The following is a 27,783-nucleotide window of genomic DNA, read 5'->3' on the forward strand; positions in this document are numbered from 1 at the left end:
ATCTCTAAAAAGCAACATTCAGAAAATCCTTCTCTGAGTTTCCCTGCCAAGGCATCATTGTTTATCGGTCAAATAAGTAGAAAATGACATCAGTTTCTCTTGGCATTTTGGCTTGCATTGGTGACACACAGCGACGGACCCGCTTGCTTAAAGGCTTCGGTCTGACACGGCCCCCAGCCCCCCGCGCAGATCCCGAACGGCGCATGCGCAGTGACCATCTCTCGGCAAGCTAGTCTCATTACGGCTACACTGGAAAGGAGGATTCAAACTTCCGGTGGTGTCATGGCGGCATGGTAGACTCTGCTCAAAGGGGAAAAAAACCAACCCCCACCGTCCGATTCGATAACGGTTTCTGGGCTCTGGCGGCTGGAAAATCGTGGGGAAAGACATTATTACTGCTGGGATCGCACGTAGCCCACCGCGGCTCCCATCCGGCCGGCCATGGCGGCGCACAAACCCGTGGAATGGGTTCAGGCCGTAATTAATAGATTCGACGAGCAGGTAAGAATGGGGAGCTTGATCGAGGGATTGTCGCTGCTCCTCCGTGTTTGAGGAACCGGAGCTGCCGGTGGAGAGGGCCCGTGGCAGCGGCGGGGAGCCGTTCCGATGTTGGCCGGGGCTGCAGGCGGATGATAGCCAGGTCCCTTAAGCCAGTCAACTATGCTGGACGATGGCGAGCTGTTTGCAGACGACGCCGAGAAGCGGCTCTCGCATTTGTTGTTATTTTAAAAGCCGGGGATGTAGCGTATAGGGGAGGAGAAGGAGAATGGACGGGCGATCGACGAGTGTGGGTGAAGACATTTCCACGAGAGATCCCCCTTTGCGTTCGAGTCCGGCCCGAATGAGTTGTACAGCCGGCGGTGCACAGCCGCCTGAAGGGCCGGCGAATATAAACAAAGGCATGGGGGGCGGCATGGCCATGCGCTTCACCTGGCCGTCCGGCTCCACGGGAGAGATCGGCGGCCGGGGCATCTGCACGGCATAGGTGACCGTGCGCCCTGGGTTTGGGCCACCGGGGTTTGCGCCACATTCATTAAATCATCGCTCCGCTCTTCAGCGGACTGCTTTCAAAATACATTAGATAGTATTTATTCCTCTCCGTCGCCAAATAACCGTGATCACAAAATGACAAGCAGCTGCTTTGGTGTCATTTAAGGGCGATGACAGGTAGATATCTATCCAAACTACATGAAACACGTCAGATTTACTGCAGGACTATCTCATGATAGCTTATTGGAGTGGTTAATTTTGTGGCGGTTTTGCGAGCTGTGCTTAGCTGTAGAAGTGACGTTTTCTGTGCCATCCGCAAATGCCTTTGCTATAATGAAGGAGGTGTGGGTACTTACTGCTCTGGTATTAAAGTTTACAGTGCATTGGAGTATTTCCTGCTGCAACTATTAACGGATCACCGAAATAACCAGCCCCATCCTCCTTCAAGGCAAATGTAATTAATTATGTTCAGATTAACGGATATAGCCCAGTTAGTATGTAGTATTAAGATCTGCACCTTCCACCAAATAAAAAGTAATATTGAAAGTAGTGGCTTAAATTCATCCATGCATTGTAAGATGCCATCAAATATAAAATTTATAAAGTTCATAAACTGCTCGTTTAATATGAATTTTGTTTTCCTCTCACCGTTTTGTACTTTTAATTCTGTCAAAAAAACTGGTTCTTGTGTGTGATTGCTTCAGCATTGTGTACCATTTTATTTTCAACAACATAATGTTATTTGAGAAGTATGGCTTTTGTATCCAACTTGCCAACGAGTGTAGATTGATGTGTTTTCATGCCATATTCTGAACCAGTTAAAGGGTTAAATGCATTTCATACAAAACATCTTTAAATGACAATCTGCATGCACGCTAAATGCCCTTAAATAGTGACTCTTATTGGGAATAATCGAGATTCCTGATTATAGTTAAACGTTAATAATTTTTCAGTTAAAAAAACTATGCTTATTGATTCTGTGTCAACAGAGAATGGCAGTCACACCAAGTCGGTCTGCCTTAAGTTATCCTCATGGTTTAAAAGAATCTGAAGTTTTTATCTTTTGCTGTTTGTTTGAATTGGAATGTGGTTGTAATGCAGCATCCCCTGTAGGCTCTCCTACACCCTGTGGTTTTTCGTTATCTCGAGGTTTTTTAAGATTCTGAATGTCAAGTATGAGATCATGTGGGGGATTCCCACATTTGTGCCAGTATGGACGTTGTCAGAGTGATTCTGGTTCGTGCTTCCCGTGAGTATTGGCCTGGACGAAGGGGATCTTGCCGGTCTTTTCCCTGCAAGGTCAGAGGCAGATGGCGTGCCCCCGTGGTGTAGGTGTCGAGGTGCTTTCTGGGCCTGGGTTATTTCTTGCCGCACCCTCGCTGTGCTTGAGGATTTTGAGCTGTGGGGGAAGCTGGGGGTGTCTCAGCCTGCCAGTGTCCGCTGTGAGGCTGTGATGATGCTTGTCAGTCCCTCCACCGCTCTTGGCCCACAGTGCACAGTCAGATTGTTGGGAGGCAAAGAGAGCATTGAAGATGACCACAGATATCACACCTCTATCACCACTAGCCTAGCCCTGTGCTGGGCTCTATGCTTGAGTCCCACCCCTTGTTGTTCCGCACATGTAAACTGAAGCTGCGAGGTGCCTGTTGGGTTCAGTGGTCCTGCGCTGTTTCTGGTACTTTGTGGACTTATTGACAAAAAGGTATTCCAGGTTTCAGCAGACTTGTGGATTGTCTTGGTGCAAAGTACCTGGTCACTCCTGTATCAGGGCTGTGGATGATCTGTTTGCATTGAGCTCTTTCTCTCCAGGTGTGTTGGAATTGATATATTTACTGTCTCTCCTCCTTGTTCCGTGGCTTGGAGGAGAATTTGCCCTCGTACTGGAGCTGGGCTTAGCGCCTGCCTCCGATTTCACAGGCCACAGAGCGGCGATTGTGCCGAGGCTTAGAGGCTGGGCGAGGCTCATTAGGGTTTGATGAAAGCATAATGGCGATCAAATCCGTGCCTTGCCGCTAAGCCACTTTGGATCGTGCCGTTCGCCCGGGCTGCAGCGGGGTCGTGCCGTTGGCGTCGGGTTCAACATCTTGGCCGGCAAGAGAGAGGACTTATGGTTCCTTTCACTTTCCCTCCTCTGAAATATCAGGATTAAAAAAATGCTTGAGAGCATAGCATTGGCTGATGTACGTGTATGTCCCACCCATGTCACGCTCTGGTTGGCTGGAGAGGGCCTGACCTGGAAGTTTACGGCACGTGAACAAAAACACATTCACTAAATAATAAGTCCCTGTTTTGTGTCACACGGAGCATTAAACTCATAATAAACGTTATCTCGTCCACCTTGTGAAATTTCAGCAGACTTCTCTGTTGAAGTGCATTCTTAAGCGTTAATTTTGTGCAGTGTGTAAAAGCTTCCTTGGAGGTGAAGTCACATTCGGGGGGGGGGGGGGGCTTCTCGCGGGATGTGAGCATAGATTCAGGTCTAGCCAAAGCTGTTGGGTTTTTGCTACTCTATCTTTCACGCCAGTGGGTGATGTCATTCTCCCCATGAACAAATAAATTAATTTTTGTTTGTCAGAAAGGATGTGAATAATGATCCCGATCATGTAGAGAAATTTTGAACGGTGATATTTTGCATGTCACTGAATGACTAGCTAGTTTTTTTAGTATTATTATTGTTATTGCTGCTGTTTGTTAAAATTATGACATGTCAAAGTGGATGAAATCTGGTTGAATTCTGTATAAACACACAAGAGTTTGAACTGGCATCCCCCCTCTCCAAGCTTATCATTTGAGAAAACGGTCCTGTGCTCCCTTGTTGCTGTAGAATCACACAAACCATCTCAAGAATCTATCTGGTCGTCTTCGTTTGTCAGCAGGTTCTTCATAATGCCTTATTTGTTTGAAATCTGCTCTCATCTATGTCCTCTGTGTTCCATTTGTCTGCCCTGTATCGGTTGAGGTCAGTGACTGAACTTAGTACCTGGTTTGTACCGTTGCCTTTGTTTCAGTTGAACATATGACGTTGGGGGGGGGGGGGTTTATAAGGATGTTCCTGCAGCAGAAACGGTCTTCGGTGGTCCCTGTGTCTCAATGCCTGTTAAGTACCCATGTTTGTTTTTTTTTTTTAGTGATAAAATGTGGCTGTTTGCTGCACTGCTCTGATTGGCTGCTGCATAGCATGTGTGCAGCGAGGAGTCCTGCCTCCTCCCGTCTAGTCATAGACCTCATAGACCTCTTCTCCTGGAGTCCGCCTCAGGAGAAGAGAGCGCTGTGGGAGTGATTGTAGCCACAGCTGACACCTGGGCTGCAGGCCCAGCCTTGGCCCAACCCAGCCCCCATCTCTCTCTCTTCCCCCCCCCCCCCCCCCCATCTCAGTGATGCATTCCTGTGGGTCATTTTTGTGTTGTGATGGTCGGTACTTCCGGAATTGTCCGGGAACTGCAGCCCCAAGGCGCTTCGGCAACCTCAGTGGTTCTGATCTGTGTGTGTGTGCATGTGTGTGTTTTAACGTTATTCAATATATTGGTATCAGTATCGTATTACGATACCAAAAAATTTTTAACCGTATGATTCTATCATATTGCTAATTTCCATATTTAAATGAAAAGTTGCTGTACATTTCTGTTTAAAAGCTACGCTGTGTAATGGACATTTCTGTCTAATTTGCACTTTGGGCAGACAGTCTCAATCGCTTGTCTGTTTTGTGGAGCGGCTGCATAGATGTAAGATGGAAACCAGCATGACCCACTACTGAAATCTAGTTGATAAGCAGGGTGGCAAAAGTTAGATATGGTGTTATTTTGGTTTTTAACCCGATAAAAAGGGTGAACCTGCAGCCCCAGATGCAGTTGCTGCAACATGGCTTGAGTGTCTCTCACTCCCACTGATTTATATAAGGAGTTTAAAGATCATCAGGTGTACTTGGTAACTGATGTAACACATAGTCATGTAACTTCATGGTTATTAAGTTTAGTGTTTCTGTTTAAAGTCATGTTCAGTCTGCATGCAACTTCATGCATATCCTTCTCCCCAGTGACGAAAACACGCACAGAACAAACACCAATATAAACCAAATGTAAACGTCAGAGTGTCATTGATGAAGTTTTGTAACGGTATTCTATGCATTCAGTGGAGTTTAACTGATCTATATGTATTTCACCAATATTATTTTCTATTCCTGTTGGTTTAGTTCATAAATAGGCTTATTTCAGAGCAAAATAATATTTAAATAAGAATGTTTTGCAGGATTCATTTGGTATCAATGCTGGTACTAAGTTTTGTTGTGTGTTTTTATAGGATTTTAAAATTTAAATGGTCAGTCCTGCTACAGCATATGATATCACATGCCATTTTAACACAATAGATATATTAGTACCCAAGTCCAATACGACACGGAATCGCATTCATATTTGCATGATATTCAGCCAGAGAGAAAAACAGTACGTGAACTACAATGCACTGTGGTCTTAATGAAAAATACTACTTGCATGCAGAAACGGCTGTCCAAGTGATATCCAATTTGTGAACGATTCTTTTCAGTGAATGAAACGTACTGTTTTGTACATTCACGCATTGCTCAAGTTGTCTCAGATTCTAAAAATCTCCAAATATATGGCAAATCATCATATTGAAACACAGAGCAACTAGGGGTGTAATGAAAATTCGTGACACGAAATTTCACAATTCAGTTATGGTTTGATACGCATCGCAGTGGTCAAGCCGTGTTGCACTACGTCGCAAAATGTGACTTATTGAGTGTTTGTGCTTTAATTGTCAATGACAGCTGTCATGCCAGATCTCTTCCTCCGTCCGAATTCCTTCCGCCTGTGACCTATCGCTCAGCTGTTAGGCCAGTGATGCAATCGTGATGATCCAATTTCAAGGTACCCCATATGTTTCAAAGTACCCCATAGGTTTCAAGTGACCCTGTAAAGCTTCCAGTTCACATTTAGCGGTGTAGCATGAGTTCTCAACAATAAAATACGATTAAAAATGCAGCAGACGTCTTTTCATTAATTATTATTAAGAGATCGTTTGCATTTAGCTTTATGGTACAACTAGTGATTGGTTCAGAGAGAGAACCAGTCAGATTGTAGAGGAGGTGGGTCTAAGACATCTGATTGAAATTACATTTGTTAGAACTTTCGTGAAGTGCACCGAACCGTGAGCTGTGTATCGAATAGTAAGCCGAGTGCATCGCTACACCCCTAGGTGCAGCCTTTTTAAAATTCACTTACATTTGCTTTTCGTAGACTCTCTGAAGCCATGTTCCCTTCAGTACCCCCCTGCACACCGTAATCCGATGTATTTGTGCTGTGCGCATGCCCAACAGCTTGGTAGCTATGGCTCACTACTGCCCAACTCTCGGCAGTTGACAAGTTAGCAAGTTACGCGCATTCGGTTGAAGTTACTAGGCAATCCTCTGGAGACTTATAAGACCCATAGGAGATGTTAATGATATAATTCATTAATGTGTAATTAATTCTTATTTGAAATGCATATAATTACATTAGCCACTGGTATTACTGTTTGTTTAATTCATTTTGTTTGGCGTTACTAAGTTATGGAGTTGAACTCCCCTAACCTTATTTTCTTCATTGGTTATGTGTATTTTAGAATGTAACTTTAATGAACGTGAAGTTTTCAGGAACACATTTGTTGTGTAGTAGCAGGACTGACTGCATAAGAGAGAAAGAAGCGTAAGCAACGATATATGGGAAATCCTGTGAACAGTTGCCATTAAAACTCGCTGACTGGCGGCGGCAGGGGGCTGCTGTTTAGCGGTGCTGATCGTATTTTATTATCTGTGGAAAGTAATGGATCGGTGAACCGGATTTAATTACAGTTTAATTACATAGTGGTTCACAAACTTGCAGTATTCCCTAGCCAGATACCACCGTTATGTCCGACATTTACGCATACCGATACCTTCACGTACCATATGAGGAGTTAAAGAAAAAATAATAATGGCAAAGTGATTTTTTTTTTCGTTTTGGTTTCAACGTTGTCAGAGATTTAGGCTGAACTGAAAGCCAACTATAAAATCATAAATCTTTACTTTGTGTGAATCTCTTACTTTGCGCGAAGCCTAAGCCTGCTTCACCGATAAAAGTGATTATTGCCAGTTGTGGCGCTTTTCCACTGCCATGAAGAATTGAGCTGTAACCGCGCTGACATGGCTCTGCTAGAGTGTGACCAAACCGAGCTGCTTGCGTCCCCACTATCCGATAGGTCGAAATGCACAGAGATACTGCTGTTCTGCGCATCTGAAGTAAAAAAGTTGTATTCCATACAAGTATTGGTGGAGTCCCGATAATTGTATTCGTCCTGGAAATTTATGCAAGCCAATGCCTGTTTCGCTAGCATTTGATGCTAACAAAATATCGCGATTCTCACGGACGTGCTTGAAAATGAGGAAATTAGCACACAGTAAACGATAATGTGCACCATGTGAACTGTAAAGTGTCTTCAGCTTTATGTCAGTGTTGCTCCCCAATTGATGCCAGGTGGACCATTGTGCAGTGGAACGCCGAAGCGAACTGGAGCCGCCCTGTAACAAGTGTCTCTTCGCGGTACGACTCGAGTACAGTTCACATCTTGTATGCCAGTGGAAAAGCAACATTAGTTACTCTCTGGTGTCAACAGCAGGTTACTTGTCTGATATTGTTGATTATCGATAATATTGTGTTATCCACCCTAGTATCTTACAGGCTTATCATTCCGGTGTAAAGCGTGTTTTTGTACTAATGTAGATAGTTTTTAAAAACTTGTTTCCCTTAGTGGCAGCCATTGTGTAAACATTTGTCATCAACAGATTCCGACAGATCACCGTGGTATTGCAGCTGATGCGCGGTGTTTTTCATTGTGCTGTAAAGTACCCCATTGACCTACTGTCAATTCTTGTAATGCTTGTTTAATTATTTTAATTCAGTTTAATTATATCCATATCCTGATACATAGCCCCCTCCCCCATTTTATTAAGTACAAACTATATAAGCAGGATAATATAACTTTACCAACAAACGTTAATTAACCTTCTTTCCCATCCCGTCTGCTTTTGTTTTTGCTACAGAGGCTTTCATCTAACCCTTCTTACTGATGGAGGTACTACTGTTCTGCAGGGTATTGTTTAAGCCTGATCCTGGCACCATACTTAGGGGGGGGTCTGATTTTTTATTTTTTTTTGGAACCAGAAGGTTACTGGTTCAAAATCCATGAGCGGTTATTTTTTTCTTCTGACAGGAATGTGTCTCTGTAGCGTCACAGTGGGCATGAAGGATCAGTGCATACTCGGATGACATGGTAGTCTCCACACATTTCTGTGCATTCATTTTGGTGTTTTTTTTATTTAAAAAAAATATCTTTTTATGACTGTGGTCCCTGCGATGAGAACATCAGTGTCCAGATCCTTCCGGTGCATGTGCTACTGCCTTTGTTAAACTTTCTCTGCTTTTTTTTTTTTTTTTTTTTGGTGGGGTGCGGGGGTTCCAGATGGAAGTGGGGAGATTTCCTTGCGTCGTTCAGGCTGCCTTTGCAACATGAAAGATTGTTCTGGATTTTTGCATTTTTCTCCTCCTTTGTAAAACTGTGTGCATCCCGAGCTTTTTGTCCACATTCCCTCTTTCTGAAATGCATTGTTTTTTGTTTTTTTTTGCAAAGCACTGCTTTGACACCTGGGACCTTCAAAGTTGGAAGCTGTTTGTTGGGGAATTCTGTAGTGGGGCATCCTTACAAGGCTGAGCCCAAATGTCAGCTCTGGAGCACAGCATCCCTGCTCTGCTGACAGTGACGTCCTCGAGTGACTGCTCTCACTGCACATACAATGCACATGCATCTGCCTCGACTCTTGCTGCCTCTATGCATAAGTGTGCATAAGGAGAAGAGGCAAGCTGGTGACCTTCCAAGAATGTGGAGTCCGGCCCATGAAACAAAGTGCTCAGTGTCTGTGTTCCCGCCATGAATATGGATGTCAACAAGCCAGGCTGTGTGTTTGTGTGAGTGTGTGTGTGTGCGCGCCTTGTGTTTTGTTTGGTTACTTATAGTTAAGGGCTGGGTTGGGGTTAAGGTTGTCATTGCTGGGATTAGGGTTTTGCCGATAGAAATGAATGGAGAGTCCCCACAAAGTTATAAATGTAAAAGATTGAGTGTGTATGTTTGTGTATGTGTGGGGGTGGGTGGGGGGGATTCGCATGGCAGACTCATCCCTGTCTCGGGACACTCATTTCCGTCCCCCCAGAGATCTCAGCACATGCCTTCTCTACTGGGAACCAGAAGGGAGCGTACTGGGGGGGGTGGTAAGGGTTTGAAGTGGGGGGAGGAGGAAGTTCGTCAGTTCCTCTCACACAAGGAGGTCACTCCACCATCAGTGACCACCAGCCTGGCCTCATATGAAGTTCTCTCGGAGTGGCGATCTCCAGATCACACTGACATCCCTTTTCAGATCAAGCGTGTCCTGTTCCAGGCCAAAACAGCCACGTTCCTCTACATATCATTCGAACCTCAATCTCCTGGAATATTGTTTTATTACGAAATTAAGAACTTGGATCCCTACACACAAAGCATAACGTAATCCCACGCGGTAGATTTCGAGCTTGCCGAACATTCTTTTGGATCCACGGGGAAGGCACCGCATACCTCCGTGGTGTAACCGCCATTTGAGATTGTGGGCGGGGCTTGTTGCTACGCCCAGACAAGCTTCCTTAATGAGGCGTATGGGAGATCCCTTCCTGTTCGGCTCGGCCCGTCTGGCTCCAGGCCGCGAAGATGCGGACCTGCAGGTGTTCTGCTGTTGGATGGGACTGATTTGGGTGGGGGCGTGGAGAAGAATAGCTTCTTTGTTTCTCCCTGGAAAGGAAGGCTGCCCTGGGTGGGTTTGCACCCTCCAGGTGAGCATGTAGATTCTTCTGGGCTGGGAAGATAAGCGAGGGCTGCAATCAGCTCTATTAGCTTCCTCAAGCTTCTGAGCTGAGTGAGTTAACATGTATTTCATGGTTTGTCTGGGTGAGGCTTCCCTATTCCCTAGTTTTTTGGAGGGGTTTGAGGGCCTTGCTCAAAGTCCCATCTGGGGTTCTCTGCTGAATGCAGGATTCGAATCAACAACCTTCACTGATCAGTGGCACGGAGGACTGACCCACTGCGAGGGTCTCTGAAAAGTGTCGTGATTGTTTCTTTGCTAGACCCATTGCTTGCTTGGGGGGGGGGGGTTCCCGTCCCGTGCCGTGCCAGCATTTGTTGGCCGTGACCTGGCCAGCGACCAGGTCTAGGTGAGGTCAGCCTCTGGCCAGGTGTCGGTGAGACCCCAGGGCCGCCGTCCACCATCTGCGTCCGAAGCACTGCCTTCCAGGAACAGGCCGCAAACAGGCCACCTCCGCGCTCCGGCTAATGCAGCATAATCGCTTAATTCTCTGCGGGCAAAGGTGATAAGGCTGATCTTTCTGATGGTTAATGCTAAATCTCTCATGCTGCTGTGCGTGCTTTTAGCTCTAATTTCCGAAATTCAGTTTCTTGCAGGACTTGCGACAAAACGGAACAATAAAATCGAAATGGTGCTGAGCAGGAATCGTAAAATTTATATTGCTCTTTGTGATTCACTGTTTATAATAACTTTTTGCGCAGGAATTGGTGGATATACAAGAAGGTTATAAATGCATCATATATGCATACCAGAGGCTTGTTTTTTTGTTTGTTCTTGACTGTGAATTAACTTTTAGCATATTTACTTAAAAGCAAATTATAATTAAATCTATGGTCAACAGGATATACATCATAAGGAGGTTTATTGGAATAGCTGGTGTTCTGTGATTGGTCCACTGACCACATTCAGTCAGTGCTTTCTGCGGACCTTTGACCCAGGATGTGCTTTGAGTTGAGTTAGTCTTCCTGCTCTTATGTACTAATCCTGCGTTCGATTATTTCTCCCTGAGTCGGAACTCGGATGAAAACGTCACTTCCTGTCGGAAACATGCCTCTTTTATGACGTTGATGTTGGACAAGATTTTGTTGTCCGAGTTTCCCCTGTGACGTAATTTCAACATGGCGGCTTACACAGTCAACAGTAATTCTATTTCATAAATCTTTGAAATTGTTTATTTTGTTAAATGTTTTATTAGTTATAAATGTAATTGCACGTGTTCGATTTAGAGAATATTATATCATGACCGTGAACAGTATCCTAGCATGTAATATCAGATTTTTACCAGACTTGTTAGTGTCTTTTGTTTCTTTGTACTTTGTTTGCCTCTCGAAAAAAGAATATTGCTGTGAATGTACTAAAATATTTTATAAAGATTTTAATGTGGTTTGACTAGTTTGCGTTTCTTGTTTGTTTGTCTTGGAAAAAATAATCTTATAAATAATAATCTGCTAAAATATAAAGCAACAACACACAGCAGCGTGTTCATGAAGGCAGCCATGTTTGTTCCGAGATGTGGGTAGCTCGAACGGGAATTTCCGAGTTCCGAGAGATAATCGAACGCAGAATCAGTCCCCCCTGTGTTTGTGTTTTTTTTTTTTTTCCTAGCTTCCAATCAAAGCGGGGCCACAGAACACTCACACCAAAGTCAGCACGGAGCACAACAAGGAATGCCTGATCAACATTTCCAAGTACAAGTTTTCCTTGGTAATCAGCGGCCTCACCAACATACTGAAGAATGTGAACAACATGGTGAGTGGGCCGGTCCTGGCTCTCCTCGGCCCGAGTCGTCCGTATGGTCGGCACGGGCTTCTCGCTTGTGCCCTCGTCTTAGACCCTGGAGGGAGTCTGTCGATTGGCTCGGAAGTACTGTCACCTGTGGTGAGACTCTGCCGCTGCTCTCTGCGTGTCACTTCCTGGCCAGACTCTGAACCGAGTGACCAGGAGGTGAGGTAGGAGCTGGCAGGCTGTAAAGGTCACCTGTGGCTATAATCTGTTGGTTGGGGGGGAGGGGGAGGGTAGAGTTGGGAGTCGGGAGTCGCTATGTCTGCAATCCCAGTTGACTGCTCATATTAGGACAGACCCTGCTGCATAGCTTATGTCCCCTGTTACAGAATGCACCTTTGCACCTTTGAGTAAGAGTCTCTGTATCAGTTATGAGTCTTAGCCGCCCAGGTAGTAGAGTCATGAGTAAGGAATGTTTGAGCTGCAGTCTTACCCCCCGCCCCCATATCAGGGCATGTGGTCCTGGTTGGTATGTGCCATTGATCTTCTCCAGACTCCTCTCTCCTGTGTCTGTCCCCTTCTACAGCGGATATTTGGGGAGAATGCAGAGAAGAACCTCTACCTCTCTCAGCTCATCATCCTGGACACACTGGAGAAGTGCCTGGCTGGGGTGAGGAGACCAACTCCCTGCCCGTGTTTGTGTGTGTGTCCGTAAGCGTGTACGTGTGCATGCTTTGTCCCTGAGTCTACCACATGGCAATCCCATCATGCCTCCCTCGCCATCGTCGCATATCTGCATTCTTATTGGATGGAAGCAATCATGTGACCAGTGACTGCACTGCAGCTGGATAGCTGTGGCCCGTGACGGAATCTGCCTTGGGGCCGTTCAGTGTTTGGCCAGGGAGCGAATTTGGACCTGGAGGAGACTCGGAGGGGGGGGGGCGGGGGGGTTGTTCAGATGCATCTCTGTTAATGTGCTCAACCCCTCCCCTCCACTTGTCATCCTCCCTTCTCTCTCTCTCTCGTGCTGCACTAGATGACTTTTGCAGGTGTTTTTGTGCCTCGAGTTTTAGCGCTTGCACAGCCTCCGATGGGATCGCTGGGAGTTTCCTGCGTAGGCTTCGCATTAATGGGTGCGTTGAGATGGAAGCCAGCTCAGCTGCGCGACTCCGGCCCTCCTGCCTGCGTGCGGTGCCCCCCGAATGCCGGGCCTTCATGCGCCGCTGCATGGTCGCCGAACCCCATGCCATCGGCAGGGAAAACTCCTATGTGAAAAAAAAAAAAAAGCTGAACGCCGATTCCTGGTGTTCTCCGACATGGTGATGGAATAGGAAGCCCCTCCCCCCGCCTTTGCCGACGTGGCCCACAAGCCACAGAGAGAGAACCTGATATAGCGCCTTAATTCGTGAGCAGAAAGGCTGCTTTCAAAAAATGATCTGTGGCGTCTGATGCTCCCCCCCCACCCCCCCCACTCTGCGCCAATGGTAAGGTGACGTTTCAGCTGAGATTTGAGATCTGTCGTGAGCGAGACGTTTTCTCGTGGCAGCCGTAGGCCGGTGCTCACGAAGCCTGGGTGGGGAAGCGGAGGGGGGTTTGTCGGCCTGCAGTCAGCTCGCCAGCCCCGCCTTCTTGCCTCGGTGCTGACTGCCTTTTGTTGCACGTGTTCTGGCATGTTCCACATCTTTGTGATGTTCGCTGTACATCAACCGTGTGATTCAGCCAGGCCCCAGCCCCCCATTCAGCGTTCGAAAAATGGGTTGGATTTTTGCTCCAGGCTTGGCGATTTATTCTGTGGAGATGGGTTGCAATGGTCTCCACTGGACCGCCGGCGTAGAGCCCGTGGTGGGCGGGTATACTGCAGCTCCTGAGCTCGTATCGATTCGTTAATAGGCCTGTTTGCGAGGTTTCGAGTGTGCCGCTCTTTCATGCTGGAACCCGGGGCTGGCCTGTCCATTGTAGACCGTCCGCTCGATTCCATAACCAGCTGTTAAAAATGCCACCAAAACAGGATGATCAGTCCGTTATGCCTGGTTCCGCCCTAAAAAAAATTTCACTTAGATTTTTGTTCTGTTCTTGCCCCTCAGATTAGGGGTTGAGCCTCATGGATCTGACCTAGCTGTTCTTATTTGTGACTGGGGCCTTGGTGCCGATGCAGTTTGGCCAAAGTAAGGCCTGCGATGTGAAAGCCTGTGATTGGTCGTCGCTTCTGTCCCCGCCCCTCTGCCCCGCCCAGCAGCTTTCCAATGAGATTTCTGTTTCTTTGACCTCGTTTTTCCCTGTGCCCCTTACCCCACCTTCTTCAGCAACCCAAGGACTGCATGCGGTTGGACGAGACGATGCTGGTGAAGCAGCTCCTGCCAGAGATCTGCCACTTCATCCACACGTACCGCGACGGCAACCCGCACGCGGCCGAGCTGCGCAGCTCTGCCTCGGGGGTCCTCTTCTCCCTCAGCTGCAACAACTTCAACGCCGTCTTTAGCCGCATCGCCACCAGGTAGCGATGTGGGCAGTGCTGGGTTCCTCCTGCAACTCGCTGCTACAAGCCTCCGCGACACCTCCACCTCCGGGACACACTCTGCTCCCTCCGTGGCACATGAAGGGACCAGGGTTCCATGTTTTTTTTTTCTTTTTTTTTAGTTTATTTTAAGTTTTCTGGTGGGGGGGGTTTTGTTTCTGTCTTGAGACATCAATATGCAGATGAGCCTAATTAAAGTGCTTATTTTTTTTAGCATTACGAAATATATCAATATTTCTACGTCAAAATTTGTCTGGCGTGTCCATTCTCTTTGATGTGAGCCCCTGGTGGAGCATCACGGTACTACACCAAAACACGGAGAATGTTGACATGGAGGATTATCTTTCTCCCTCCCAGCCCCCTCCTCTATGTCTCTCCTACCTTTTCTCCTCCCAAGAGACTCGGCCCGCTAGCATCTTTGTTGCTGGCCCTTGTCCCCTTCCACCTGCCCCTCCCTTGCTTCCTGCCCCATAGTGCGGTAGGGCTGATCTGTGAAGCAGCTGGTAGCTTGAGGGGACTTGGTGGGGGAAGGGGGGGGGGGATTGGGCCTGGTTGGGAATTTTGGGTGGCGGGGAGTGGTAGTGTCTGGACCTCCGGATTTCTGCATAAAGACTCACTTTGTGCTTCTCTGTGGGTGTTAAAGCTGTCTGCAGCCTTTGTGAGACTAGATCTGACCTAGTGCAAGTGAAGTACAACTTCTCCCTTCCTCCTCCCGGTATGACTTTGGTTAATTTATGGTGTTACCAAAACAAACTTAGCAGCTGTCTTTTAAACCATAACTGTCCACTATGGTGGCAAAAGTTTACATTAGTTCTGGCTTTTACTTACTTATGTATAAGTAAGAGGCATTTTTTATGAACTTCTTAACTTCAAAAGTTTACCCCTGCATCATGTTATTCACGTTCTCGTCATGCTTAATTATTTTCTGTTTTATGCTTTTATTCATTGCAGTAAATGCATTACAAAAAAAACTCCTCTTTAGATACAGCCTGCCTAGTGATGAATTCAAATGTATCCTGTTGTTTTGAGGATATCGTCATTTTGGCAATTGTTTTTTGTGTGCAACTTTTTTCAAAATGACAAATGACACTTCATTTTCTAGGAGCCACTCGTTGACGAATGAAATGTATTATTGTCGAGCGTTCAGTTTTGATTGGCTGTCACAGTCAGCTGACCAGTATGCAGGCTCGAAGGCAGAGGCCATGAAGTGGTGTTTAATATCTTGGCCTGATTCGGGAAGTGCAGATCCATTCAGGAAATGCATTCTCACAGCTCCTGGCCAGGAGCGTTGGCTAAACGTTAGGTGCATACCACAGATATAGTAGTGGGTCAGGGGTTGCGCTGAGTGCTGAATGCTAACTTTATGCTATATGTTATTGGGTTGAGGTAGCTGTCTGCTAAATGGTAACCTTGCACTATGTATTATCCTGGATCTGGAAGAGCACAGATGCTAAATGCTAATTGAACACCGTGCGTGATAGCAGGCTAGGCACGATGCTAACCGCGCCAACCATGTGGCATGTATGACAGAGCTATTTTGAGAACTTGGCCTGTGTCTCCCCTCAGGCTGCAGGAGCTCACGGTGTGTTCAGAAGACAACGTGGACGTCCACGACATCGAGCTCATCCAGTACATCAACGTGGACTGCTCCAAGCTCAAAAGACTTCTCCAGGGTAGGGGCTCAGCCAACAGTTGCGTTTCCCAGCCAGGGAAAAATTAGATGTTTCTTTTTGTAACATGAATGTGTTTTTATGTCCCCTCCTCTGCAGAAACGGTGTTCAAATTTAAAACACTGAAGAAACCCGCTCAGCTCAGTGTCATCAACAGTTTGGAGAAGGTCTGTTGTTGTTTTTTTGTTGTACGATCTGAATACTGTCCGCAGCCTTTCCTGCCAGGGATTCTAATGCTGCCCCCTGGTGGCCATTTATAGCTTCTTCCTTGGTTTAGAAATGAGTCTGCAAATGAGAAATATTTGAAGCTTGTTCTAATACTCTGAAAAGTAAGGTGCCTAAAAACTCGGTTTATTCTGTTTACTTATTTTAAAGATGATATATCTCGTTATAGTTAGGGGAGTCAAAGACTTGTACTGAACAGTCTGTAATAAATGCTACTTAGTCATTGTTTCTTACCTGTTGGGTAAAAGTTATAAAAGTATCATAGTTCCATGGTGATAGAAAGCAACCTCTCGGTAAATTTCTGTGGTGTTTGATATCGGTTTTGTGAAGTCAAGAGTTAAATTCCACTTAGCTTGTTCATACTGTCAAAGCTGCTCTCGTGACATTTCTGAACTAAACATCAGAACATTTCTTTTTGACAATTATCCACAAAGTGAGCAGTTTTGGTCATTGCAGTGTATCTCTCTGAGCTCTTCTGAGAGCGAGTGTTGCCATCTTCACCACCCTGGGAGCATTTAAAAAAACGCAGATATTTTTGTCTGCCTTTCAGGTGATGACGCAATTTAATAAGCGTGTTTGAGGCAGACTGCCTCTTCAGCACCAGAATCGAGGAACCCTGGCATAACGTTTAACGCGTTGATGATCTTTGTCGTCCAGGCCTTCTGGAACTGGGTGGAGAACTATCCTGATGAGTTCACCATGCTGTACCAGCGCCCCCAGACAGACATGGCAGGTAAAGGAAGATTCCGCATGGTCCGCACCTTCTTTTGTATTGCTTTCCGAATCTACAAACCAACCCTGTCGTGCTTCGGTGTGCATCTGTTAGGTTTCCGGTTCTGCTGTTTCCTATGCCATCTACCAGCTGAAGAGCATAGTAAAGGGTGGTTGTCAGTCCTGTTTTGTTCTCAATAAACCTGCTTCAGGTAAAGCTTTGGTCTGTGTCCTCTTATTCATTATCCCCCATGCCCACTTCTCACCTTCTTCAGACTGTGCGGAGAAGCTCTTCGACCTGGTGGACAGCTTCGCAGAGAGTGCCAAGCGCAAGGCCGCTGTCTGGCCCCTCCAGATCATCCTCCTCATCCTCTGTCCCGAGATCACGCAGAACATCTCCCGCGATGTGGTGGAAGACAGCACGGCCAACAAGGTGAGGCTTCCTTGGGTTTGCTTTGGGTTAATCCAACATCTCTGTCCAGAATAATGTTGGCTATAACAGGAGCGAATGACACTGAAAGGAAGTCAATGGGGAAGTCTTAATCAATGTACGAGATGATCATAAATGCCAGAGCTGGGTTCAGGGCTGTGTTTGTAAGGCCGTGTATAGTGAGCCGCTGTCGTTGCAGAAGCTGTTCTTGGAGAACCTGCGCAAGGCACTGGCGGGTCATGGTGGCAGCAAACAACTGACGGAGAGTGCAGCCATTGCCTGTGTGAAACTCTGCAAGGCCTCCACCTACGTCAACTGGGAGGACCACTCTGTCATCTTCGTCCTGGTACAGTCCATCGTGGTTGACCTCAAGGTGAGGCATCAAGGTCACTGTGGTAAGCCACAAGTCTGCATGGACCCCCCTGCTTGGGTTAATAAACCCTGCACTCCCCCTACCCGGACCAACTAGTTGATTTGGTGTCTCCTATCAGGCCCTACTCTTCAATCCCACAAAGCCTTTCTCGCGTGGAGCAGGCAGCCAGAGTGCCGATGTGGACCTTATGATTGACTGCTTTGTCTCCTGTTTCCGCATCAACCCGCACAACAACCAGCACTTTAAGGTTGGTGTGCTTGCCTGCGTATTTTGCCTTCTAAATTTAGCTGGAAATGCACACCACAAAAACCAAGTCTCGCTGAATGATTAGACCAAATGTGAAAAGTAATAATCCGCAATCAGTCAACCAGTCAACTTAATCTCTTGGATTGCATCTCTTCTTTTGGCAGGTCTGTCTCTCCTCTTCGTCTCCACCCACCTTTCATTTTGTCTTGGTCAACTCCCTGCACAGAATCATCACCAACGTAAGCACCCGCTTCTTTGACCAGGCCATATGGGGGGTGTCTCGGTTAAACTGCAGACTCTTCGCATTTAACAACTTGAAATGAGATCTTGCAGGATTTGAAGCACTATAGGGTTGGGGACCTGGAATTTGCACTATGCTAACTTTCATATTCATCAAGGCCTCATGTCACTTGTTGGTTGTATGCAAGTCTGGCATATTGCCCTGTGTTGAAGAGGAGTGCTGTAGATGTTTATAGGCATTGTGTGTGTGTGTGTGTGTGTGTGTGTGTGTGTGTGTGTGTGTGTGTGTGTGTGTGTGTGTGTGTGTGTGTGTGTGTGTGTGTGTGGCTGGCTGTCCGTGCCATTTGTTTGACCCTGACAGCCTCAGTGCTTCTTCTGTTGAGACCCTTTTTGGGTTGTGTGTGTCTGCGAGCTTTCAGGGATGAGCCAGTTCCCCCTCACTGCCTCTGAAAGGCCGCCTTCTTTGAGGCACTCCCCCAAGCCCCCCCCCGATGCATAAACTACAGCAAAGAATGGTGGGCAGGAGACTGTTGAAGTTCTTATCACTTGACTTTTCTCCATATAGTCTCCTCTGGACTGGTGGCCCAAGATCGATGCTGTCTACTGCTACTCTGGAGAACTGCGGTCTATGTTCAACGACACGTTGGGCCGGGTCATACAGGGCTTTGGGACCCATGCGCCCCTCCGCATGACACCGGTAAGGTTCTGTGCCTCTTTCCCTCAGGTGTCCAGGTGGCGTGACCCTGCTCCCTAATCCAGAACCTTCTAGGTGACAGACCACTCTACCATGTGGGGAAGCCATAAGGTGTATGAATAATATGACATCCGGGAACTCTTCCATTCTGTGGCCTGACCCTGCAATCCTTTCATTGCTCCATGGTTAGCTGGGAAATTCTCTCCATTTTTCTGCTGTAGCAGGCATATTTTTGTCAGTTCTGGGGATCTTCTCTTCTGGTCATTTTGATCCATTGGCCATTTCATTTGGTGGTATTATGCTTTACTCAACAAAGATCCTTCTTGAAGACTAGGGTTACAAAGGTGCGTTAAATTTCCGGAAACTTTCCAGAAACTTTCCATTCCGTGGGAAATTAAGATAGGGAATTTTGGGAATATTCCAAGTTGGAAACTTTCCATGGGAATTACCAGGAATATATGGGAATTAATGGAAAATTCCCAGAATTTTGCAACCATATTCAAGACTCCTGCTTACTTCTGGTTTGGTTCCAGCTGTATCCCGCTTTCTGGTTTTAATTACTGTCATACCAATTAAGCTGCTTCTGATCAGGAAATATAATCTGTTGACCCAAAGAGGAATGTAAAAGCAAACCCCTGTTTAAAGTCTGGGTAGGACAGGGGAGAGGATGGTTGCCATGTCAACCCACCTTGACCATTTCTATTTTAAAGCTCTTCTTGGTGTTCTTCCTGCGCTAAGGAAGACAATTATTTTGTTGTCCACTCTTCCACACCCAATAGAGCCAGACATTCAAGGAGAAGATGACCAGCCTGAAGTTCAAAGAGAAGACCACTGATCTGGACACTAGGAGCCATAAGCACCTGTTGCTGGCCATGGTCAAGCTGATCCACGCCGACCCAAAGCTCATGCTGCATGTAAGCCTCACAGGGTCGTGCCACTAGATGTCTCTTGCTACAAACTGAGACACCAAATCAACATGCCACTGCCACTGAGAACTGAGCCGTGCTGTGAACTGACGGTTTCCCGTTGTAAATTGTGCAAGCTATACCCCAGCTGACATGGGGCTGAAAGTGTGACCAAACTGGGCTAGTTGCATTGGCACCATCTAATTAGGCTTAATGCAAGGAGATACTGGTGTTCTGTGTCGATAGGCATGAATTATCTGAAGGAATAAAGGGCATATTCTATATATTATTAATTATTAGTAGTATTGCACATTGCGATGTACGAGTCTCCTAGACGTGCTAGCAGAAAATAGCACAAAGTTAATCATGATGAATACTCTGTGAACAGTAAATAAGCAGGTCTCACGTCATTGTCGCTCTCCAAATTCAGCAACACCTTTTTCTCAGCCGACCCTTTTGCAATGGAAAGCCGAAGCAAGCTGGAACTGGTCTCTTGTCGCGGTTGGGCTCGATTCCTGAATGCCAGTGGAGAAGCATCAAAATTGTGTACTGTCCTGGTTGAGTTTTCATGCCCTCTATTCCGAAAGATATCTAAGGCACAGTGAAGGTGAGAGGATGGAGGGACATGGAGCAGTCGTCCCAATTTGGGCTTCAGCACTGTCCTGAGTTTAGCGCAGTTGAGCTTTGTTATTCACCGTGTGAAACATCACACAGAAAAATCAAGAATTTCATGGTTCGCTTCTTGACTTTTCTCTTCTCCCACCATCCAAGATTTTCGTTGCTGGAAAGCTGATTTGAAATGCTTGGTTTGTGCTCATTTAGGGCAGGGGATTATTTTGGTCAATCCACTTGAAAGGGCAAGATTTATCGCAGATTATCCCAGAACTGGGAACGACCTCCCAGCTCTCATTTAATGGAAGTTGTTGAGTCAAGGCCAGGATTTTGTTACCTGTTGTGTGACGAGCTTTGCCAGCGGTGACTTCTTGCTGTGAAAACGTTGGCACTTCGCAGCACTGAGCCGGGACTGGAATTTGTATTCGTTTTGCATATCAGTAGGTGGTTTTGGTTTTTTGGCTGGGTGGAGGTAGTGGATTATTTTCAATAGTCTAGTCTGCATCTGGGGTGAGGACAAGGCCTCATGTGAGCTTTGTCATCTGTGTAGGGCCAGGAGATGCAGAACAGCACAGTGGACCTCATCATGGGCCTTGTTCAGTTGGTGCCCTTGGCCAGCATGCCTGAGATCTCCCAGGAGGCCATGGAGGTTGGTATCTTTATTTCTTCAGCTTGTTATTGCTCATTGTGCTTCTTGGCCCTGGGTGTGGCCAGTCATAGTACTGATCTGCCTTTACAGTATCTGTCGTAAAGCATTGCTAGAAACATTCTGCCATAGGGTGCGCTTATTATCTGCCTCAACAGGCCCTGCTCGTCTTGCACCAACCTGAAACCATAGCGCTGTGGAACCCAGATGCACCAATGGAGACCTTTTGGGACATCAGGTATCACTGTTTCTGCTGCCTAAAATGTGTACAGATATGACTGTGAGCTAACTCAGCTCTGCTCTGATGTCGACTCAACCCCTCCCAGCTCACAGGTCCTATACCTTATCTGCAAGAAGCTGATTGGCCATCAGATGATTAACAGCACAGAGATCCTCAAGTGGCTGCGGGAGATCCTCATCTGCAGGAACAAGTTCCTCCTCAAGAACAAGGTGGGCTCATGTGCCGCGGCATCATGAGTTGCCAAAGCTGGACATCCCAAAATTCCAGTGCCAAACTTGACCTTATTCATGGTGGGATTGACTTTGCAGCCAACAAACTGGTTCACACCTCCCACCTTCTCCTGGTCTTTAGGAGTGTGCTACCTTGGGGAGCGGCATCCCCATCTGCCGGCAGGCCCAGACCAAACTAGAGGTGTCCCTTTACATGTTCCTGTGGAGCCCCGACATGGAAGCCGTGCTGGTGGCCATGTCCTGCTTCCGGCACCTGTGCGAGGAGGCCGACATCCGTTGCAGTGTGGACGAGGTGCCGGTGCAGAATATCCTGCCCAATTACAACACCTTCATGGAGTTTGCCTCCGTTAGCAACATGATGTCCACAGGTGGGTGGGTCACCTGCTTCAAAAACCAACCCCCTCCATCCTTTAGTTTGTTTCCTTTCTGTTTTGTAGTTTGGAAATGTTTACAGGGATGATGGCCTCCTTTTTCGCAATCTACCTCCGTAGCACTAGAGGGCAGCAATGTCCACAAAAATCTCTTTACTGTGCAGCTGTAATGACTGCTGCACAATTACCTAGAATGATGTATGTGTTTATGGCTGTTGAGTATATAGTGAAATGAGTGTAAGGTGAATACATTATGTAAGCAAATTGCTAAACATCTATAGTAATTAAGCAGCATTAAGTTTTGCAAGTTGCTGTATTAAGAACCTATTTTGACAGATAACCCTTCTGGGGATTTTCACAAAGCAGTAGTTTAGATCGTGTTATCAGTGTACAGCCGCCACTGAAGGCAGACCTCTATGTGCATGCAGGTCGTGCCGCCCTGCAGAAGAGAGTGATGGCTTTGCTGAGGAGGGCAGAACACCCCACTGCAGGAAATACTGAGGTGAGTGTGAGGCACTGGGGTCCTGTCCAGGCTTTACCCCCCAGCCTAGCGTCCTGTGCTGTCTGGGAGGGGGCCCGGGCCGGCCCGAGGTGTAAGCGAACTGGGCAGCTGTTTCGGACTCGTTGGCCATCGGCGGGACCCTCTATCTGATCAGACTGTCAAGGGAGGGAAGGTGACGACCGCAGAGGTCTTCTCTGTCTGACGGTGCCCTTCCATTGCGCAGGCCTGGGAGGACACGTACGCCAAATGGGAACAGGCCACCAAGTTAATCCTTAGCCACCCGAAAATCAAGATTGAGGACGGCCAGGTGAGGGTCACGTCCCGCGGCTTCCCTCCTGTACCCACGTCGCAGGAATGACCACTGCTGGGGAGGGACGGCTTATGTACTCTAAATGCGGTGCTCTGTCTTCCTTCTGTGGTGGAAGCAGTAATTTTTGTGTTTATATGTAAATAAATTCTTGTATTCCCACACGGATAGCCATGGGGTAAATTTCAGTAAATGGCTGCATTTCAGGCGCTTTTACCCTTACTTGGCTCCACTCAGTGCTATTTTACTTAAAGGACCTTCATTGACCAGAATTTGTGTCCAGGTCACTGATGTGTAACTGGTGTCTTCATTCTGAGCTTCCTGCCTCGTCATGTGACTTGTCATGTGACCAGGGAGTAGCTCGAAATTTTGGGAGGTGCAGGAAGCCCTGCCCAAATTAAGGGCCCCTATTAAGTGCTGGGCCCCTTGAATCCGCAAGGATACTCATGCCCCTTCGATGCCCCTGCATGTGGCTTGTGTCCTGCGCAAGAGAAATCATTCCTTTCTGGCTATTGGTCAGGATGAGTGACCAATCAGAAATAAGCAGGATATAATCGATGTTATTGAGCTAAGGATTTTTGGATAGTGCCTTTCTTAATAAGTTTGCCCCAAAGTACTTGAAGAATCAAACAAATGTCACTAACATACCACTGTTTAGGATACTGGCAGACCAAATGAATAATGGACAATAAAATTTTTATTAAATTCAATTAAATATAATTTGATTAAAGGCTTGTTTTAAAGGTAAGCTTGAATTGCATCTGGTCCACATCATTGCATATTGAAAGTAAAACTCAAATTCCGTCCAAACATAGTAATGGGTCTTGGGACTGGACCTCTCTCGCCCGCAGGAGTGGATCAACATGACGGGCTTCCTGTGCGCCCTGGGGGGCGTGTGCCTGCAGCAGAGGAGCACGCCCTGCCAGCCTACCTACAGCCCCCCCATGGGCCCCCTGGCCGAGCGCAAGGGCTCCATGATCTCTATGGGGTCCAGCGAGGGCAACGTGGACACGCCGCTCAGCAAGTTCCTGGACCGCCTGCTGTCGCTGATGGTGTGCAATCACGAGAAGGTGGGCCTGCAGATCCGCACCAACATCAAGGACCTGGTGGGCCTGGAGCTGAGTCCTGCGCTTTACCCGATGCTCTTCAACAAGCTCAAGAACAGCATCAGCCGCTTCTTTGACACTCAGGGTCCGGTGGGTGGCCCTTCCGTCCTGCCGTCCGATGCCTTCCTATGTGTGCCGCTTAGCATTTAGCATAATCCCGCTCGTGCTCTCTAGGCTGATTCATACCTCTGTGTAGAATCTTCGCCCGCCAGCTGCGTACCCTGCGTTGTCCCTGGCGCGTACTTCCCTAGAAACGGGTGGATCAGTGACGGTTTGGGCTGCAATATCATAACATTCCCTAGGCCCACTACAGACTTGCAGCTTTGCCAGAGGGTTCATGGATACTGTCAAAATGTCAATCAGCCTTTAACCCAACGTGAAGATGTGTGATTTACGAGAAAATGTGAAGCTGTCAGAAAACGCTGCGGGTTTTTGCACTTGGAGAGTAAGTTGCTATGTCACATTTTAAATGGGCAGCTTAAAACACCGGCCTGCTGATTTTGTGGCTTTCCGTCATTCAAATTAAACCAACGTGGGGGGGGGGGATCTCAAATTTCATCGCAGGTTCCCATCAATGACACCAACACCCAGTTCGTGGAACAGACCATCGCCATCATGAAGAACCTTCTGGACAACCACACCGAGGGCAGCTCTGAGCACTTGGGCCAGGCCAGCATCGAGACCATGATGCTCAACTTGGTCAGGTGCTGAGGACTAACCAAGGCCTGCACAAATAATGCATATCGAGCATTCTAATAAAGCATTCCTTATGTATCCGCACTGGCACAATGAACGGATTCAATCACTTTATCCATGCCGACTTTCATCAGACTCTGTTGAAACTACTGTTAAAAGCCATCACATTGATATTTACATTTATTAAATGCACAGAATGATAAATATCTATGTTTCTTGCATGAAATGGGAGGAAAACAGGTGTTTAAAGTTTAAGTCTCACCAGATGTCACGTCTCACCTCCACCCGCTCCCCCCACCAACACCCCCTAGGTATGTGCGCATTCTTGGCAACATGGTCCACGCCATCCAGATCAAGACCAAGCTTTGCCAGCTGGTAGAAGTGATGATGGAGCGTAGGGACGATCTCTCCTTCTGCCAGGAGATGAAGTTCAGGTGACACGAGGCGCACCTTTTTGTCCTGTCAGATGGCCTAGTTACAGATTTTAAAAAAGCATAAACAAATATGGTGATTCTTGCAGCCGTGTACATATCCATCACCCTTAGTGACCCTGGCTGGCATACTTGAAAGTACACACCTGACGGTCTCTGTGTTCCTCCAGGAATAAGATGGTGGAGTACCTGACGGACTGGGTGATGGGAACATCCAACCAAGCAGCCGATGACGATGTCAAGTGCCTAACCAGGTACCCACAATCCACCTCTTCACCGTCACGTTGTGAAGGCCCTTCCTTATGCCTGTTCTCACATGCTGTGTTTAATCCAAGTCTGGGTTTGGGGGAAATGTCCAGGCATCGGTTACTTTAAGACACAAGATTCTGATTTGCTTATTTTTCCTGATTAATGGCTAAGCTGGCACACCTTGACGGGCATGATATCATAATTTCACAACAACGCTGCAAATCATTTAAACTTGATTCTCTTTGGCAGCCTGTAACTTTTACACCGTATTGTACTTTTAGTGTCTTCTCTGTCGCGCCCTGAAACCAGCAGCAATAGTGAAACTGCACTCAATAGTGTCGTCAAACAGCAAAGGTATAACCCAGGGCTCGTCTCCTACAGGGACCTGGACCAGGCGAGCATGGAGGCTGTCGTCTCCCTTCTGGCAGGGCTGCCTCTGCAGCCGGAGGAGGGGGATGGCGTGGAGCTCATGGAGGCCAAGTCACAGCTCTTCCTGAAGTAAGCGCCTTCCGCTCTGATGGCTTTCTCATGCATCCCACCAGGTGGCGCTATGGAGACCGTGGCGCGATCTCTGTAGCAGTCGTCACACACGCGCGCTTTCAGTGATGCGCTGACTTGCGGCTTATCGAGTAATGTCCTATTGTATATACCTCCCAAAAATTTATCGAGAGTCATCCAAAGCAGAAGTGGTGGACTTTAGCTGACGTAGTTCGCCGTGTGTGCGGCATGCGACAAGAACCAAAACAAACTGATAGTTCAAAGTGTGTAATATTGTATCTTATGTTGCATAATGTATTTTACATTGTCTGTCCTATAATAGAGAGACGTTTTCACTTCCGGGAAGAAATCTGGACCATAGTCGATAGACACCTCTAAAAATATATATATATATATATATTGTGTGTGTATGTACATATGTAACCACAATGTGGAAGCATGATCAGTGTTTCTTCCCCCCCGTCCTATTACGGATATCAGTTGGTTAACAGCTATATTACAGTCAATCAGTAGACACTGTATATACAGGGGTAAGACTGTGACGCTGAAATATCTGGCCGGTGTGTTTTGGTTTCACACATATATATGCACGACCTGGTGGCAGATCATCACTGCCTCATATGTCAAGAAAAAAAACTCTTGAGTGCTTTGTGGAGCTTCCTGTCTGAGTGAGAAGCGTTTTACAACGTTTCAGCCATATTCAGAGCCTTGTAGGAGGAAAGGTGCATGAGATACTTTTGTGAATTGTACAGACAAAAGTCGCAAAGGTGTAAATGCCATATCAAAGGGACTATAACTGTGGAAAGTTGGACTGAAAGGCTCATTTGGCAAAATACATAAAATTTATAAAAATTTCAAATTTTTCTCCATCTGGTGAACTGAATATGGAATGACTTTTAACTAACCAACCAACAAGCCAATAAAAAAGCTTGGCTAAACTGTTATTCTCCTTAAACAAGTTGCACCCTCTTTGCCGGGTTTTTGCACACCCGCCAACTGTCAATGCCATGCATTTCTGATGTTATGGTTCCATTCTGCTTTTGGCATCTTTTTGCAGCTTTTTTTTAACTGAGGGTAACACTTCTGTGACTTTACATTTGCTCGCTATGTTTTTGAGGTGACCAGTTCGTTACATCTCTGCCCTGGCATTTAAGGACACACAGTGCGTAAAACGAACTTATTTTTAAAGGTGTGTAAGTTCCTGTCCCGTGACCGTACCACGTCATGGTACATTGGACACCCCCATGCAACATGCTTAAAAACTTGATTTAGGCTTGGGCGTTGTTAAGGTCTTTTTGTGTACTGTGATATTTTAAGTGTGCTGTGGGTTCTGTCTATTTTACTGGTATGTTAAATATACCGACCACTGGTTTCAGATGCTGCTGCTCTAAATAAACTTTTATAGTCAGATGTACATTGACCTCTTTTGGGATTCAGATGTACAGACTTTTCATCAAAGTGATTAGTTTGTTAACCGCTACACCCCCTGCTGTCACCCGTAGGTACTTCACCCTGTTCATGAACCTGCTGAATGACTGCAGCGAGGTGGAAGACGACGGGCAGCCGGTGGGTGGGCGTAAACGGGGCATGTCCCGCCGCCTGGCCTCGCTGCGCCACTGCACCGTGCTGGCCATGTCCAACCTGCTCAATGCCAATGTTGACAGCGGCCTCATGCATTCCATTGGTGAGTCTGCCTGCGGCTGTTCCGGAATATTCTGTTGTAGCCACATGTCAATTTATGAAGAAGCTGGTGGAAAATACAGTCACAACCTCTTTCAAGCCTGATGGCAAATTAGCCGTAAATAGTAAATAAGTTTTATTAAGTTAATGAGGTTGTCAGATTTTCCGTAGGTCTGACACTACTCTGTAGGTCCTACTCCATAGGACTAGTCCTTAAGCAGCGTGTGATTTCTCAGGAAGTGTCTTGATGTCTCCTTGTTCTGCCTGTTCAGGCCTGGGCTACCACAAGGATCTGCAGACCCGAGCCACCTTCATGGAGGTGCTGACCAAGATCCTGCAGCAGGGCACGGAGTTTGACACTCTGGCCGAGACCGTGCTGGCCGACCGCTTCGAGAGGCTGGTGGAGCTGGTCACCATGATGGGTGACCAGGGAGAGCTCCCCATCGCCATGGCGCTGGCCAACGTGGTGCCCTGCTCGCAGTGGGTGCGTCCTCCTGTCCCGACCCTCTGCCCCGGTTTGTGGATGTTGCCGTTGGTATCGTCACTGGAGTCGGTGTATTCATCACCCCCCCACCCCCC

General features: G+C 47.0%; 1 protein-coding gene across 6 annotated transcripts in view; it reads left to right on the forward strand.

Moving 5' to 3' along the window:
• Positions 1-221: 221 nt before the first annotated feature.
• Positions 222-27,783, forward strand: part of nf1a (neurofibromin 1a) — a 71,300-nt gene continuing 43,738 nt past the window's right edge. For 5 of the 6 annotated variants that reach the window (XR_011983287.1, XM_072701374.1, XM_072701377.1 and 2 more), the window contains exons 1-26: positions 223-501; positions 11,510-11,653; positions 12,213-12,296; positions 13,930-14,120; positions 15,708-15,814; positions 15,911-15,978; positions 16,694-16,769; positions 17,023-17,180; positions 17,377-17,550; positions 17,669-17,797; positions 17,961-18,035; positions 18,602-18,733; positions 19,510-19,644; positions 20,798-20,896; positions 21,052-21,131; positions 21,220-21,343; positions 21,486-21,732; positions 22,164-22,237; positions 22,461-22,544; positions 23,396-23,740; positions 24,215-24,354; positions 24,658-24,780; positions 24,948-25,031; positions 25,408-25,524; positions 27,027-27,208; positions 27,477-27,688. Coding sequence is in view for 5 of the 6 variants with exons in the window: in XM_072701374.1 (XP_072557475.1) it covers positions 442-501; positions 11,510-11,653; positions 12,213-12,296; positions 13,930-14,120; positions 15,708-15,814; positions 15,911-15,978; positions 16,694-16,769; positions 17,023-17,180; positions 17,377-17,550; positions 17,669-17,797; positions 17,961-18,035; positions 18,602-18,733; positions 19,510-19,644; positions 20,798-20,896; positions 21,052-21,131; positions 21,220-21,343; positions 21,486-21,732; positions 22,164-22,237; positions 22,461-22,544; positions 23,396-23,740; positions 24,215-24,354; positions 24,658-24,780; positions 24,948-25,031; positions 25,408-25,524; positions 27,027-27,208; positions 27,477-27,688 (3,444 nt within the window). In the remaining variant the exon portion in view is untranslated. Of the gene's footprint in view, positions 502-11,509; positions 11,654-12,212; positions 12,297-13,929; positions 14,121-15,707; positions 15,815-15,910; positions 15,979-16,693; positions 16,770-17,022; positions 17,181-17,376; positions 17,551-17,668; positions 17,798-17,960; positions 18,036-18,601; positions 18,734-19,509; positions 19,645-20,797; positions 20,897-21,051; positions 21,132-21,219; positions 21,344-21,485; positions 21,733-22,163; positions 22,238-22,460; positions 22,545-23,395; positions 23,741-24,214; positions 24,355-24,657; positions 24,781-24,947; positions 25,032-25,407; positions 25,525-27,026; positions 27,209-27,476; positions 27,689-27,783 lie in introns of all 6 variants that reach the window. The other variant, XM_072701375.1, reaches the window with a different exon arrangement.

Source organism: Paramormyrops kingsleyae, chromosome 17, assembly GCF_048594095.1.
Source record: "Paramormyrops kingsleyae isolate MSU_618 chromosome 17, PKINGS_0.4, whole genome shotgun sequence".
In the NCBI taxonomy this organism is placed as follows: Eukaryota; Metazoa; Chordata; class Actinopteri; order Osteoglossiformes; family Mormyridae; genus Paramormyrops; species Paramormyrops kingsleyae.